Source organism: Schistocerca cancellata, chromosome 5 (assembly GCF_023864275.1).
Source record: "Schistocerca cancellata isolate TAMUIC-IGC-003103 chromosome 5, iqSchCanc2.1, whole genome shotgun sequence".
NCBI lineage: Eukaryota > Metazoa > Arthropoda > Insecta > Orthoptera > Acrididae > Schistocerca > Schistocerca cancellata.
The window spans coordinates 427,084,953-427,100,933 of record NC_064630.1 but is presented as its reverse complement, the minus strand read 5'-3'; the positions used below and the strand labels follow the sequence as shown (position 1 = coordinate 427,100,933).

The 15,981-nt window shown below is 48.0% G+C and overlaps 1 protein-coding gene across 1 annotated transcript in view; it reads right to left on the bottom strand.

Annotated features, from left to right (window-relative positions):
- The window catches only part of LOC126188281 (cytosolic non-specific dipeptidase), a 178,521-nt gene that overhangs the window by 7,444 nt on the left and 155,096 nt on the right, over positions 1 to 15,981 (bottom strand). Inside the window, exon 8 of the mRNA XM_049929865.1 lies at positions 14,367 to 14,468. Within this exon, the coding sequence (XP_049785822.1) occupies positions 14,367 to 14,468 (102 nt within the window). The remainder of the gene's footprint in view (positions 1 to 14,366; positions 14,469 to 15,981) is intronic.

Genomic DNA, 15,981 nt, shown 5'->3' with positions numbered 1-15,981 from the left:
ACCCATTACAAAGAGACAGAAGAACGTAGGGAGGAGAAAAATCATTTTCAACACATCTGTTTGTGAGTTGTGAAGGAGGGCAAATAGGGCAATGGGCCTAGACAGTCAGGTCAGAGACAGACACTGCAAAGCATGACCACAGAGTCCAGGTGGACCCAGGCAGAAACCATTTCCAAAGCAGTATGAAGGAGAATACATGTGCTAACAAAGTCTGTACAGACCAATGTCCAAACACTGCTGGAAGCCCTCAAAGGGCCGACCTGGTTCCAACAGAAAGCTTGGAACCCACAAAGGGTCAGTAAGTGAGCGTCAGTAAAATGTGATTCCTGTAGAACAACACAAGGTGAGGAGAAAAAGGAAATACAGGATTGCATCTCTGGAAAGTGACATTATAACCCCACTGAATAAGCATGGAATGGGGATCCAAGTGCTGCTTCTCCTCCTCCTCCTCCTCCTCCTCCCCCTCTTATTCTCTTTCATATGTCAAGGGGACAGGGCCCAGAGAGAGAGCAGGGTTCAGTGAGATCAAGGACTGAGAGAGAGCATGTGACCTTGAGGTGCACAGACTATGAGTCCCACAGCCAATGTGTGGCAGCAGGTCTCCAGTCTGCGAGATGCCAGGGGTATGGGTCCTGGGAGGGGGCCCATCACCACACCGGCTGATGCTGAAGAAGGGGGACACTTCTGTGGCCAGGTAGGGGGAGTGGCAACTAGAGGGGAGGGCATGGAAACCACAGGGGAGGAGCACTGGAGAGGGGGGTGAGGAGTAATGGGCACCAGAATGTCACAAAGATGGTCACAGGTATGAAGGGCCACAGATTTGGAAGCAGAAGAAAGTTTGATCAACAGTGAACCCAATTGCACATTATTCAGTGTGTCCATGACACCAAACTTGTTTTCAATAGTTTCCATGAAAAATAACGGCTTGGTGATGGTGAAAGGGACCCCTCAATCCTGGTACTGACCAGGTAGTTGTGAAAGGGTTTCACCTCAACCTGTTGAGACTGGCCCTCATATGACGGAGTAGCCAGGGAAGGGAAGGCATTAAAGGATCCATTCCTAACTAAAGAGATGGCCAGCTTTTTGGAGCTTAATACCTTTCATATACGAAGCGACTGCTGTGATACATCACTGATTCTGATCAGGGCTCAGGGCTCTCCCCATGGACACTAGACAGCCATAGCTAGGTCCGTGTGGGATGGCAGCCATTGCCGGGAGTTCCAATGTTCCATAATGGTGGGGAACTGCTGCTAGGCATACATGGGATGATAGCAGCTCCGGTACCAGAAATGTGGTCCCTGTGTCATCAGGGGACTCAACCAAAAGGGTGCTTAATGCTTCACCTCAACCTGTTGAGACTGGCCCTCTTATGACGGAGTAGCCAGGGAAGGGAAGGCATTAAAGGATCCATTCCTAACTAAAGAGATGGCCAGCTTTTTGGAGCTTAATACCTTTCATATATGAAGCGACTGCTGTGATACATCACTGATTCTGATCAGGGCTCAGGGCTCTCCCCATGGACACTAGACAGCCATAGCTAGGTCCGTGTGGGATGGCAGCCATTGCCGGGAGTTCCAATGTTCCATAATGGTGGGGAACTGCTGCTAGGCATACATGGGATGATAGCAGCTCCGGTACCAGAAATGTGGTCCCTGTGTCATCAGGGGACTCAACCAAAAGGGTGCTTAATGCCTCCACTACATGGACTGGCCATCTTGCTAGCTATGCAGTGTTAAAGGACAAGACCATCGAGGGAAAGATGGAAGAGGTGGTAAGGCCACATGCCAGAGTAAGTGTTGATGGCTGTAAACTGTTCTCCAGTTGTCATACACTATGGAGACAAAATCTAGGGGATGTCAAATGCCAAAAAGGAAAGGTGTAAAAAAACACAAGATGAAGAAAACTATAAAGGATAGCAGAAACCAGGAGGATAGCTGGGCCCATGTAAACAAGGACAGGGAAGAGAAGGGAAGGAAGGGGGCAGAGGGAAGGAAGCCAGGGAAGGACAGGTATGGGAAAGGGGTAGCCCAGGAAGGAAGAAATAGCTTGGGGCTCTGTGTGGACCACATACGAACTCATAAAAGAGCTGTGCGTCCTCCGCAGGGCAGAGCAGGAGAAGAGGCTGTCATTTTTGGTAGTAGATGTGCAGTTCCCCATGCTGTTTCAACTGTGTTTTGGAACCAATTGCTTTGCTTCCGAACTGTCAGGCTTATGATCACATGGTCATTGTGTTGGAGTGTGGAGTTGTTACACTCTGGTTCAACAGCAAAAAATACCCATTTCTTCCCTGTTAAATGTGAAAAAATACAGTAATGCACTACAAACCTGTGTAGTGCACCCGGGTAGCGTATATATATAATAGAGGGAAACACTCCACGTGGGAAAAATATATCTAAAAACAAAGATGATTTAGCTTACCAAATGAAAGCGTTGGTATGTTGATAGAAACACTAACAAACACAAACACACACACAAAATTCAAGCTTTCGCAACCCACGATTGCTTCATCAACAAAGAGGGAAGGAGAGGGAAAGATGAAAGGATGTGGGTTTTAAGGGAGAGGGTAAGGAGTCATTCCAATCCCGGGACCGGAAAGACTTACCTTAGGGGGAAAAAAAGGACAGGTATACACTCGCACACACACCCATATCCAACCGCACATACACAGACACAAGCAGATATTTGTAAAGGCAAAGAGTTTTGGCAGAGATGTCAGTCGAGGCAGAAGTACAGAGGCAAAGATGTTGTTGAAAGACAGGTGAGGTATGAGTGGCGGCAACTTGAAATTAGCGGAGATTGAGGCCTGGTGGATAACGGGAAGAGAGGATATACTGAAGGGCAAGTTCCCATCTCCGGAGTTCGGATAGGTTGGTGTTAGTGGGAAGATCCAGATAACCCGGACAGTGTAACACTGTGCCAAGATGTGCTGGCCGTGCACCAAGGCATGTTTAGCCACAAGGTGATCCTCATTACCAACAAACACTGTCTGCCTGTGTCCATTCATGCGAATCGACAGTTTGTTGCTGGTCATTCCCACATAGAAAGCTTCACAGTGAAGGCAGGTCAGTTGGTAAATCACGTGGGTGAATTCACACGTGGCTCTGCCTTTGATTGTGTACACCTTCCGGGTTACAGGACTGGAGTAGGTGGTGATGGGAGGGTGCATGGGACAGGTTTTACACTGGGGGCAGTTACAAGGGTAGGAGCCAGAGGGTAGGGAAGGTGGTTTGGGGATTTCATAGGGATGAACTAAGAGGTTACGAAGGTTAGGTGGACGGCGGAAAGACACTCTTGGTGGAGTGGGGAGGATTTCATGAAGGATGGATCTCATTTCAGGGCAGGATTTGAGGAAGTCGTATCCCTGCTGGAGAGCCACATTCAGAGTCTGATCCAGTCCCAGAAAGTATCCTGTCACAAGTGGGGCACTTTTGTGGTTCTTCTGTTTTTTTTTTTTTTTTTTTTTTTTTGGTGGTTTTAGGGCACACAACTTCAATGGTCATTAGCGCCCTGACTACTCTAAGAATGCACCGCGAGGCACAAGTTGACAACAACAACTAAAAGGGAAAACACGATAAAAGACAGACTGACAGGCATAGGATTAAAAAACAGCATCATCAAATGTCCTTAGCGAGGTTTGTCAAATTGATAAAACGAAGAACACGAGCAGCTGCTCGTGGGTCATCCGCTAAAATGGCATCAAAAGTATTTGGCAGGTTAAGATCGAGGCGCAGTGTGTTAAGATCTGGACAGGACATTAAAATGTGTCTAACCATCAGCAAGTGCCCACATGGGCAGAACGGCGCCGGCGCAGCCGTCAGCAGATGGCGATGGCTGAACCGGCAGTGTCCAATTGTAAACCGGGCTAAAATGAGCTCCTCCCGCCGAGAAGGGCGTGAGGAGGACGTCCAAGCCACGGGAAGAGGTTTTAAGGCCCGAAGCTTGTTGTCGGTAAGTGCAGCCCAATCGGCATGCCACAGCGATAAAATGCGCCGACAAATGACCCTGCTAAAATCGGACGAAGGGACACAACAAGAAGCTGTCCAAGGCTGGAGGACCGCAGCCTTGGCCGCGGCATCTGCAGCTTCGTTCCCAGGGATACCGACATGGCCAGGAACCCACATAAAGCTAACCGGAGAACCGACGTCCACCAGCTGCTGAAGAGAGCGTTGGATCCGGTGTATGAAAGGGTGAACCGGGTACGGATCACTGAGGCTCTGGATGGCGCTCAGGGAATCTGAGCAGATGACATAAGCAGAATGTCGGTGGTGGCAGATGTAAAGAACAGCCTGATAGAGGGCAAAGAGCTCAGCTGTGAAGACCGAACAATGGCCATGGAGCCGGTATTTGAAACTTTGTGCCCCGACAATAAAGGAACACCCGACCCTGTCATTGGTCTTAGAGCCATCTGTATAAATGAAAGTCATGTTGATGAACTTCGAACGAAGTTCCAAAAAACGGGAGTGGTAGACCGAACCGGGGGTGACCTCTTTTGGGAGCGAGCTGAGGTCAAGGTGAACGCGGACCTGAGCCTGGAGCCAAGGTGGCGTGCGGCTCTCGCCCACTCGAAAGGTTGCAGGGAGTGAAAAATTAAGGTGTTGAAGGAGGCGACGAAAGCAAACTCCAGGGGGTAGCAGGGCAGAGACATACAACCCGTATTGACGGTCAAGAGAGTCGTCAAAAAAGGAACGATAAGACGGATGGTCGGGCATTGACAGTAGCCGACAGGCATACCGACAAAGCAGTATATCGCGCCGGTAGGTGAGTGGCAATTCGCCAGCGTCAGCATGAAGACTCTCTACGGGACTGGTATAAAATGCTCCGATCGCAAGTCGTAAACCCCGATGTTGTATGGAGTTGAGGCGGCGTAAGATGGATGGCCGTGCAGAGGAGTATACGAAGCTCCCATAATCCAGCTTGGAGCGGACGATCGACCGATATAGACGAAGTAGGACGGTTCGATCTGCTCCCCACGACATACCACTGAGAACACGGAGGACATTAAAGAACGGGTACAACGGGCGGCCAAATATGACACATGTGGAGACCAGCTAAGTTTCCTGTCAAAGGTAAGGCCTAAAAATTTGGTTGTCTCCACGATTGGGAGAGCAACGGGACAGAGTCTTAAGGACGGTGGGAGAAACTCTTTGTAGCGCCAGAAGTTAATACAGACCGTCTTCTCGGCAGAAAAACGGAAGCCATTGGCGACACTCCAGGAGTAAAGACGGTCAAGAGAACGCTGAAGACAGCACTCCAGGACACGTGTACACTGCGCGCTGCAATAGATGGTAAAATCGTCCACGAAAAGGGAGCCTGATACATCAGCTGGGAGGCAATCCATTATTGGATTGATCGCGATGGCGAAGAGAGCGACGCTCAAAACTGAGCCCTGTGGCACCCCATTCTCCTGGCGAAAGGTGTCGGACAGGACAGAACCCACACATACCCTGAACTGTCGATCCATTAAAAAGGAATGAATAAAAAGAGGGAGGCGACCGCAAAGGCCCCATGTATGCATGGTGCGGAGAATGCCCGCCCTCCAACAGGTGTCGTAAGCCTTCTCCAAATCAAAGAACACAGCCGCGGTCGGGCGCTTCCGCAAGAAGTTATTCATAATGAAGGTCGACAAGGTAACCAGATGGTCAACAGCAGAGCGGCGCCTACGAAATCCACATTGTACATTGGTAAGTAGGCGTCGAGACTCGAGCAGCCAAACCAATCGAGAGTTAACCATTCGCTCCATCACTTTACAGACACAGCTGGTAAGCGAGATAGGTCGATAACTGGAAGGCAAGTGCTTGTCCTTCCCCGGCTTAGGAATCGAGACAACAATAGACTCGCGCCAGCATGCGGGAACATGTCCCTCAATCCAGATGCGATTGTATGTACGAAGAAGAAAACCTTTACCCGCAGGAGAAAGGTTCTTCAGCATCTGAATATGAATAGAATCTGGCCCTGGAGCGGAGGACCGTGATCGGCCAAGTGCGTTTTCGAGTTCCCGCATGGTGAATGGGGCATTATAACTTTCACAATTCGAGGAGCGGAAGTTAGGTGGCCTAGCCTCCTCTGCCTGTTTGCGGGGGAGGAAGGCAGGGTGGTAATGAGCGGAGCTCGAAACCTCTGCGAAAAAGCGGCCGAAGGCATTGGAGACAGCCTCAGGGGCCACAAGGACGTCATTTGCGACCTTCAAGCCAGAAACTGGTGAGTGGACCTTAGTGCCAGATAGCCGGCGCAGGCTACCCCAGACAACAGAAGAAGGAGTAAAACTGTTGAAGGTGCTTGTGAAAGCAGCCCAGCTGGCTTTCTTGCTTTCTTTGATAATACGACGACACTGAGCACGTAATCGTTTATAATTGATACAATTTGCCACTGTAGGGTGGCGTTTAAATGTGCGTAAAGCACGTCGACGAGCACGTAAAGCGTCTCTACATGCTGCGGTCCACCAGGGGACCGGTACGCGACGTGGAGAAGAAGGAGGGTGAGGGATGGAATATTCAGCAGCAGCGAGAATGACTTCCGTGAGGTGTGCGACCTGACGATCGCAGCTTATGAAGGTTTGATCCTGAAAGGTCGCCCTGGAAGAGAAGAGCCCTCAGTCTGCCTTGGAGATGGTCCAATTAGAGAAGCACGGAGAGGGGGTATGCTGCAGGAGATGGAGAACACACGGGAAGTGGTCGCTCGAATATGTATCAGAAAGTGCATACCACTCAAACCGGCGTGCAAGTTGGGGAGTACATATAGAGAGGTCTAAATGGGAATAGGTGTGAGATGTGTCCGAAAGAAAAGTAGGGGCGCCAGTATTGAGGCAGACAAGATTGAGCTGGTTGAAAAGGTCTGCTAACAAGGAGCCCCTCGGGCAGGATGCTGGAGAGCCCCAAAGGGGATGGTGGGCATTGATATCTCCAGTTAACAAAAATGGTGCAGGTAGCTGAGCAATAAGTTGCATCACGTCTGCCCTGGTAACGGCAGATGACGATGGAGTGTAAACGTAAGGAAAACGTAAAAGTGGGGAGAATAATGCGGATGGCAACTGCCTGCAGGCCGGTGTGCAACGTGATGGGATCGTAGTAAATATCATCCCGGACCAGCAACATAACCCCTCCATGAGCTGGGATACCTACCACAGGGGGTAGGTCAAAACGCACAGAGGTGTAGTGCGCCAAGGCAATTTGATCGCATGGGCGTAGCTTCGTTTCCTGGAGGGCTACGACGAGCGGACGGTGCAAGCGGAGCAGCAACATCAAGTCCTCTCGGTTGGAGCGAATGCTGCGAATATTCCAGTGAATAAGTGCCATCGTAAGAAAAGGAAGATGATAGAAGGGGTCACCTCTAAGGCCGCTTAGGGCCTGGCTTCGAGCGAGCACTGCCGCCGCTATCAGTAGGCGGACAGTCATCGTCCATTGGGTCTATAGGGTCATCGGCCATCTCGGGAGGATGGCCGGGAGGGGGAGCTTCCTCCGCCGGTGAACGGCCAGATGTACGGCTACCAGCGGTGCGGCCAGGCGAAACGGATGACGGCCTGGGGCGGCAACCGCTGGGTGGCGCAGGAGAAGAAATGCGCCATGGCGGAGAAGGAGAACTGTGCTTCCTATGCGCCTTTTTGGAAGGACGTTTGGTGGAAGTACCGGTCGAAGGCTGGGAGGTCAAGGTACGGAGGAAGTCTGCACGGGATGGTTCCTTCTTGAAGGCCCGTGCATCTGACTTCGGGGTCTTCGTCTTAGCAGAAGCTGAGGAAGGGGCTGGTGTCTGTGGGGTGATGGGAGGAGGAGGAGACGTCGACCGCGCGATCTTAGCACTGGCCGAACGGACGACCGTGGTGCTGAAGGTCAGATCGCATGTCTGGGTTGCTACCTCCCGGGTAGTCCGAGGAGAGGCGAGGACAGTACTGTATTTCCCCGCTGGGAGCAGCGTGGGCTTCCTACTAGCCAATAGCTTGTGAGCAGCCGAGGTGGACACTTTCTCTTTGACCCGAATTTCTTGGATACAGCGTTCTTCCTTATAGACAGGACAGTTGCGGGAGGATGCGGCATGGTCACCCTGACAGTTCACACAACGAGGAGACGGAGGTGGACAGTCACCCTCATGGGCATCCCTGCCACAAGTGACACATTTAGCCGCATTGGAACAAGACTGTCGAGTGTGATTGAAACGCTGACACTGGTAGCAGCGCGTAGGTGTCGGGACATAGGGGCGAACAGAAATAACCTCGTAGCCCGCCTTGATGCGCGATGGCAGCTTAACACTATCGAAGGTCAAGAAAAGTGTCCGGGTCAGTACAAGGTCATTGTTGACCTTTTTCATGACCCTATGGACAGCCGTCACGCCCTGCTCAGCGAGGAAAGATTGAAGCTCCTCGTCAGTCAATCCGTCGAGGGAGCTAGTATAGACTACACCACGAGACGAATTCAAAGTTCGGTGGGCCTCCACCCAGACAGGGCACGTGTACAGGAGTGTGGCCCGAAGCAGTTTTTGTGCCTGAAAGGCACTCTCAGTTTCTAGTAATAAGGTACCGTTACGCAACCTGGTACAAGATTTGACAGATCCGGCTATGGCATCTACGCCCTTCTGAATAACGAAAGGGTTGACAGAGGAAAAATCCTTTCCGTCCTCAGATCGAGAAACTACGAGGAACTCTGGGGCAGGCGGTAGTACTTTTGTCACTGTTGGCTGGTCACGTTTCCGTTTTTGGATCGAAGTCGAGAGAGATGGAGTAGAATCCATTGCGGAGGAATCCCCCATGATTGCCAGCGTCTCCGATGGCGCGCTCCTTCCTTGTGGGGACCCTCTCAGAGGGCACTCCCGCCTTAGGTGAATGTTTACACCTCAGGTCACACCTCCCGAGAAACAGACGGAGGGACCAATCGGCATGGTCAGAAGGTATCAGCTCAAGCAATCACCCCTCCCCGGGCCTGGCCTTTACCAGGGGGTACGCGCGTGCCTTACATGTCTACCCAGGGCGGGGACTTACGCGTTACCCCGTCACCGGCTACGCGTGCTAACGCGTGGGTCAGCCTTCAGGCACGCACAGGGAGGAAGGAAGAAGAGGAAAAAGAAGAGAGAGGGAGAAAGAGGACAGACTGTCTCAAACGCCGAGGCGGAGACCAGAGAAGGCAAGGAGAAGAAGGCAATGAGAAGGCAAGGAGAAGAAGGCAATGAGAAGGCAAGGAGAAGTCAAGGAAAAGAGTAAGGAAGACAGTGAGGTGGAGAAGAGCAAAGAAAGGAACCAACAAAAGGAAGGAAGAAACGAGAAGTGAAAAACCAAAAAGACCACAATAATAGGTCGAGGAACCGTCCGTCTCCGGACGCAGGCGCTAACTACCCCCGTGAGGGGGATGGACTCCTTTTAGTCACCTCTTACAACAGGCAGGAATACCTCGGGCCTATTCTAATCCCCGGACCCGCAGGGGGGTGGGGTGGTTCTTCTGTGGGAGGTTCTGGGCTTGAGGGGATGAGGAAGTGGCTCTGGTTATTTGCTTCTGTACCAGGTCGGGATGGTAGTTGTGGGATACGAAAGCTGTTTTCAGATTGTTGGTGTAATGGTTCAGGGATTCCGGACTGGAGCAGATTCATTTGCCACGAAGACCTAGGCTGTAGGGAAGGGACCGTTTGATGTGGAATGGGTGGCAGCTGTCATAATGGAGGTACTGTTGCTTGTTGGTGGGTTTGATGTGGACGGACATGTGAAGCTGGCCATTGGACAGATGGAGGTCACTAACACCAACCTGTCAGAACTCCGGAGATGGGAACTTGCCCTTCAGTATATCCTCTCTCCTCGTTATCCGCCAGGCCTCAACCTCCGCTAATTTCAAGTTGCCGCCGCTCATACCTCACCTGTCTTTTAACAACATCTTTGCCTATGTACTTCTGCCTCGACTGACATCTCTGCCAAAACACTTTGCCTTTATAAATGTCTGCTTGTGTCTGTGTATGTGCGGTTGGATATGGGTGTGTGTGTGTGTGTGTGTGTGTGTGTGTGTGTGTGTGTGTGTGTGTGTGTGTGTGTGTGTGTGCGCGCGCGCAAGTGTATACCTGTCCTTTTTTCCCCCTAAGGTAAGTCTTTCCGCTCCCGGGATTGGAATGACTCCTTACCCTCTCCCTTAAAACCCACATCCTTTCGTCTTTCCCTCTCCTTCCCTCTTTCCTGATGAAGCAACCGTTGGTTGTGAAAGCTTGAAAGCTCAGAAAAGCTGGTGGTGGTAGTGGTGGAGAGGATCAAGATGGCACAGGTAGTGCAGAAGCGATTGAAAACTTGCATGTTGTGCTCTGCTGCATTTTGTGCCACTCGGTGGTCTGCCTTGTTTTTGCAACAGTTTGGCAGTGGCCATTCATTCTGAAAGACAGCTGGTTGGTTGTCATACCAATGTAAAACACTGTGCAGTAGTTGCAACATATCTTGTATATGGCATGGCTGCTTTCTTAAGTGGCACTGCACCTGATGGGGTAGGATAAGCCTGTGACGGGACTGAAGTAGGAGATGCTGGTTGGGTGGATTGGGCAGGTCTTGTATCTGCATCTTCCACCAGGGTATGATCCCTGTGGAAGGGCATTGGGGGGTGAGAGCGGCGTTGGGATGGACTAGGATTTTGTGAAGGTTGGGTGGGCAGTGGAACATCACTTTGGAAGGGGATGGAAGAATCTTGGGTATGATGTACCTCATTTCAGTGCATGATGATAGATAATCACAGCCCTGTCGAAGGACGTGGTTCAGTCATTCCAGGCCTGGGTGCTATTGGGCAACGGGGGGGGGGGGGGGGGGGGGGGGGCTTCACTGTGGTTGGTTCTTGTGATAGATGTGAGGATCAGGTGTGTGAGGGGATATGGCATGGGAAATCTGTTTGTGTGTTAGATATGGAGGGTATTGCCTGCCTGTGAAGCTCTTTGCGAGGCCTTCAGCATACAGGGTGAGGGAGTTCTCATCACTGCACACGTGTCTACCATGGATGGCCAGGCTGTATGGGAGGGATTTTTTGGTGTGAAAGGGGTGACAGCTATCAAAGTGCAGGTACTGTTGGTGATTGGTGGATTTGATGTGGACCGAGATTTGATGTGGACCGAGGTGCGGTTGGAGCCATCTGAGAGGAGAAGACTGACATTTAAAAAGGTGGCATGTAGTGTATTCACTTTTGCACTTATAGATCTGGCATCACATCTGAAATCAGCAGAACACAAACATTCTATGGTGCTGTAACTCAATGAAGCTGTGACAACATACTTTTTATGCACAATACCCACATAATGTTTTGCCATCTAATGCCCGGGACTTGTTGACAAAGCTATACTATGCCAGCATCACCATCAAGTTCATTGGATGTGAAGGCACATGGGCACCACAAGAATATGCAAGCTGATGAAAAGACCAAGAAAGCTAGCACAAAATAATCAGACCTTTGAACACCTGCAACAAATGTATAATCACAACTGTGGTACCTATTCTGTAGATATCTGGATATGGAATTGCAAACTATAATAACCTGCAATAAATTAAGATTGATCAAGAGAACCATTATACCATGGAGGACCTACCTACCATCACACTATATATACTATGCTTTGCTCACAACAGTCTTGACCATGACCCTACCTTAAACCAATAGGATCCACCTCTAGTGAATGCTATGACCATTATACGAGGGATATCCAGAAACTAAGGATACAAGGCCTGTGACTCTACCAAGGAATTGCTTTTTTCACAGTCTGTACCACTGTTGTATATGGTAGTACACACTGAAACAAATGAGTGGTAATGGTCATCAGTAACATTCCGATTCTTGCTGTGGTGATGGTTAAAGATGAGCTCTCTCATTCCGTCTGCCACCAAGTGCAAAGTGCACACTGTGATACGCTACCTGAATGTGAAGGGTATGAGCACTGGCATGATGCATTATGGAATCTTGTCAGGTAAGGGGAGGAGATTATATCACAGCAACATATGACAAAACAGGTACAGAACTGCACTTTTGGAAGAATGGAAATACGCAATGAAGGCAGAATGGGTTGCCTGTCCATGGTGACTGATGAACTGGTGCAAAAACTCTAACAGCATACTCGCCCTGATCACCATGTGGCCACTGATGACCTGCATGAAGCATGTCCTGAGGTTTCTGGAACTGTTCTTCATGAAACTGTGAGTGATCAACTAGAATATAGCAAGGTGTGTGTGATGGTTTCTGAAGAGGTTTACTGCAGAACACAAGATAAACAGAGTCAAGGTCTCACACAATAGTCTCTTGATTTTTTTGTGAGTGACTAAAAGACTTTCATTGACTCCATAGTAACAGCGAATGAAACATGGATTTACCATCACACCTCAGAGAACAAGTGACAATCAATGCAGTGATACTACACTCATTCCCCTTCAACAAAAAGTTTCAAAACCCAGCAATCAGCTAGAAAAGTAATGGCAACCATTTTCTTGCAAAGTAACAACACTATCAGCTCTGTATTGCACTGTGAGAGCCTCAAGAAACTCCACAGATGCATGCAGAACAAACATTATGGGTTGCTGAAGAATGGAGTCTACCTCCTTCATGACAATGCTGGGACGCACTCTGTTCGAGCAGCACAAGAGTTTTTGACCTCACTTTGCTGGAATCTTTTACACCATCTCTCTCACAGTCTCAGTCTTGCACCTACTGACTATCATTTATTTCCTAAATGTGGGTGGAAAACAGTTTTGCAATGATGAGGGGGCAAAAACCAAAGCGGACAAGTATTCATTATTTTATGGGGTTGGCGGGAGACACCTACAATGAAAGGAGGGTGTGGGGGGAACAACTCGTCCCACAACTGACAAAACGCACGGAAGTAAATCATTATTATGTGAAAATAAGATGTGAAGCCTTTGCTACCGTTCCTGTACACTTCATTGTAATACATGTATTTCTGTTTGTGTAAAAATTGGTCAACATGATGAAGGACCTGAAGATGGACTGCTCCCTACAGCTCATACTCACTACCTAAATCTTGTAGTCACTCAGATATTGAAATAACTATCACAAAATCCCAGAATTTTAGGAGGGAGAACACACACTATAGTAAACTTTACTGGCCCTCTTGTTCTTTGTCGGTGTTTGGGATGGTTACGGATGGTGAGAGGCCCTTTGTGCAGTTCCTGTGCCCTGAGATGCCAAGCAGGCCATCTCTCTCTGCAATGACCAATCAATCTTTCTTCAACCATCTAAGCATTCCATTACACACACACACACACACACACACCAAACTGACCTTGGGCTTAGGTGGGTATAAAGAGAGTGCTTCCCCCCTCCCCCCAGACACAGCCCAGAGAGACCTCCAGCATAACATATTACAAACCAATCATCCTACTTATTGTGTAACTCATTAAACCTTCTTCAAAGTTTACAACCACTACTAGTCCCACGTACAGAAAGCAGCCATTCTTCTCCTTTTGTATAATTCCTGTCAGGCAATCACTTTGGTATTTTGATACTGATGACTACACAGTGTGACCCCTTAAAGCAACAGTCACCACCACTACCACCATGACAGTTCAACATATGAAGGTGTTAGTCCTCAACTATGGAAACCTGGACAAAAAGTGAGAGTGTTTGAATTCTTCTATTAAAGTAGCAAGTCACAGATAGTATTCAGTACTTAGGCTGGTTCCACAGGACTTACTGTTGTTTAACAAAGTAATTAATGAACTAGTGATATGGATATAATAGAGGGAAACATTCCACGTGGAAAAAATATGTGCGGTTGGATATGGGTGTGTGTGTGAGTGTATACCTGTCCTTTTTCCCCCCTAAGGTAAGTCTTTCCGCTCCCGGGATTGGAATGACTCCTTACCCTCTCCCTTAAAACCCACATCCTCCTGTCTTTCCCTCTCCTTCCCTCTTTCCTGATGAAGCAACCGTTGGTTGCGAAAGCTTGAATTTTGTGTGTATGTTTGTGTTTGTTTGTGTGTCTATCGACCTGCTAGCGCTTTCGTTTGGTAAGTCACATCATCTTTGTTTTTAGATATAATTAATGAACTAAGCTTATATGCAGTGGTAGTCAGTTTATTTGTTGCAGTAGGTAAGAAATCACCACCAATTTAAATCTACAGAACTGAAACAGTCTGCATGTCAAATCTTTGGGAGGGGGCGGGGCAAAATTTGCTAAAAAGCATAAGATAAATTTCTGTGAAGTATTTCTGCTCATGTGTTTTATTGGAAGAATAAAACCATCTCCCTTCTGCAATTTATAGCTTTTTCTCTGAATTCTTCCCCCTTCTCATCAATCGTAATCTTGGGGCATCCAGTAATAGTAGTGATGCACTTAGGAAACTATTTTTTTTACTGAACATGAACTTTGAAAGGTACTTCTGTGTGTTTAAAATAAAATAATCATTACAAGGAAGAAAAACTTACCCCTTCTATGTAGTTTCTGATATTTATCTTCTCATTTTGTGCATGGGCTCCATCATCTCCAGCTCCTACAGGCAATAGGAGAACGTTTTTGCCAGTTACTTCCTGTGAAAACAGTAACAGAAAATACCTTTTAGTGTGTGTAATATTTTAGTTAAACCTCATAATAACTAACAAATAATGTTTATCATAACTCAGTCGTTGGCCATTGCATTAAGCAAATACATATTAAAGCAGAAAATGTGCCTAGTAATTGAAGTAAATACTAATGTCTTACAAGTGTGGCACCAGCGTGTGCAAGTGTCATCACAGAAATAAAAAAAAAAAAATAAAAAATGGCAGTCAACATGTATTAATTATCACCTACGCCTTTAGCAAAGTAACTTGTAGCTCAAAAGAAATTTCTCATTGTGACTTATTATACATTATTACCTGAGGGTGGTCTATGGCTGCAAAGACTCTATGTACAAGCTTCTGTTACTCATCACTGGGTCAATTCTTGAAAACAGTCATTAATAGTGTGTGAAAGAACTAATACTATGGAAACATGCCAAACGTAGGTCATGCATGAAAAATGTTGTTCTGCATTCAAAGCCATCATCATCCTCAGCAGCAGCAGCCATTAAACATCTATATCAGGATAAAAGCCTACTCCAGTTTTTCTATGCTTATGTTCTTCAGATGTACATGTTCAAGTTGATGCAACATACAAGGGTTGTCCAGAAAGTAATACACCACATTTTTTTTCATCAATACGTCTTTATTGAACATAATGAGAATTCCACATATGAAGGAATAGTGTTTTATCTACACATCCTATTTTTCCACATAATCTCCATCCCGTTCTATGGCCTTCCTCCAGCATGAAACAGGAGCATGTATGCACTGTTGGTACCAACACTTGTCGTGGTGGCGGAACCAGTGCTTCACTGTGCGAATCACCACCGCATCGTCCTCAAAATATCTTGCACAAATGGCATCCTGTAACGGCCCAAACAAGTGGAAGTCCAAGGGGGCTAGGTCAGATGTGACAGCTGTGAATGTCTCCCCGATTGCAGCAAATCATGGAATTCCCCCGAACCGCCTTCCGATGACCTCACCCTCCATGCCCAGTGACTAACTGTACTTCTGTCAACAGCAGATGCTGCACAGACTTGGCACAAGTGTTTGTGAATATTCCCCACAGTTTCATTCTGTTGGAATTGACGGGAACTTTGTGTTCTCACTCAGGAGACTTCAAATAATACATATGTAACATTTCACATTCATAGCATTGTTTTTGATGGAGAAAGAAAAATGTGATGCATTTCTTTCTGGGCAACTCTCGTATTTTCTATTGTTACTGAACCACCTTCCATTGCGGTGTCTTGTCTTATCTGTTGTAGCCAAACAAAGATTTTTAATTGGCCAATGTATCACCCATTCATGTGGCTAAACCCCCCCCCCCCTCCCCCCATTTCATTATCACACTGCCATAATTACTTTTTCCAAGCAATCTACTCCCTGATCCAGTTGTTTGTTTTCCCGACTCTTCTAGTAATCCATAACACCCATCTCCCTATTGCTTGCTGAAGAATCCTCAGTTTATTAGTAGCTTTGCATTAAAGTCCATGGCTCA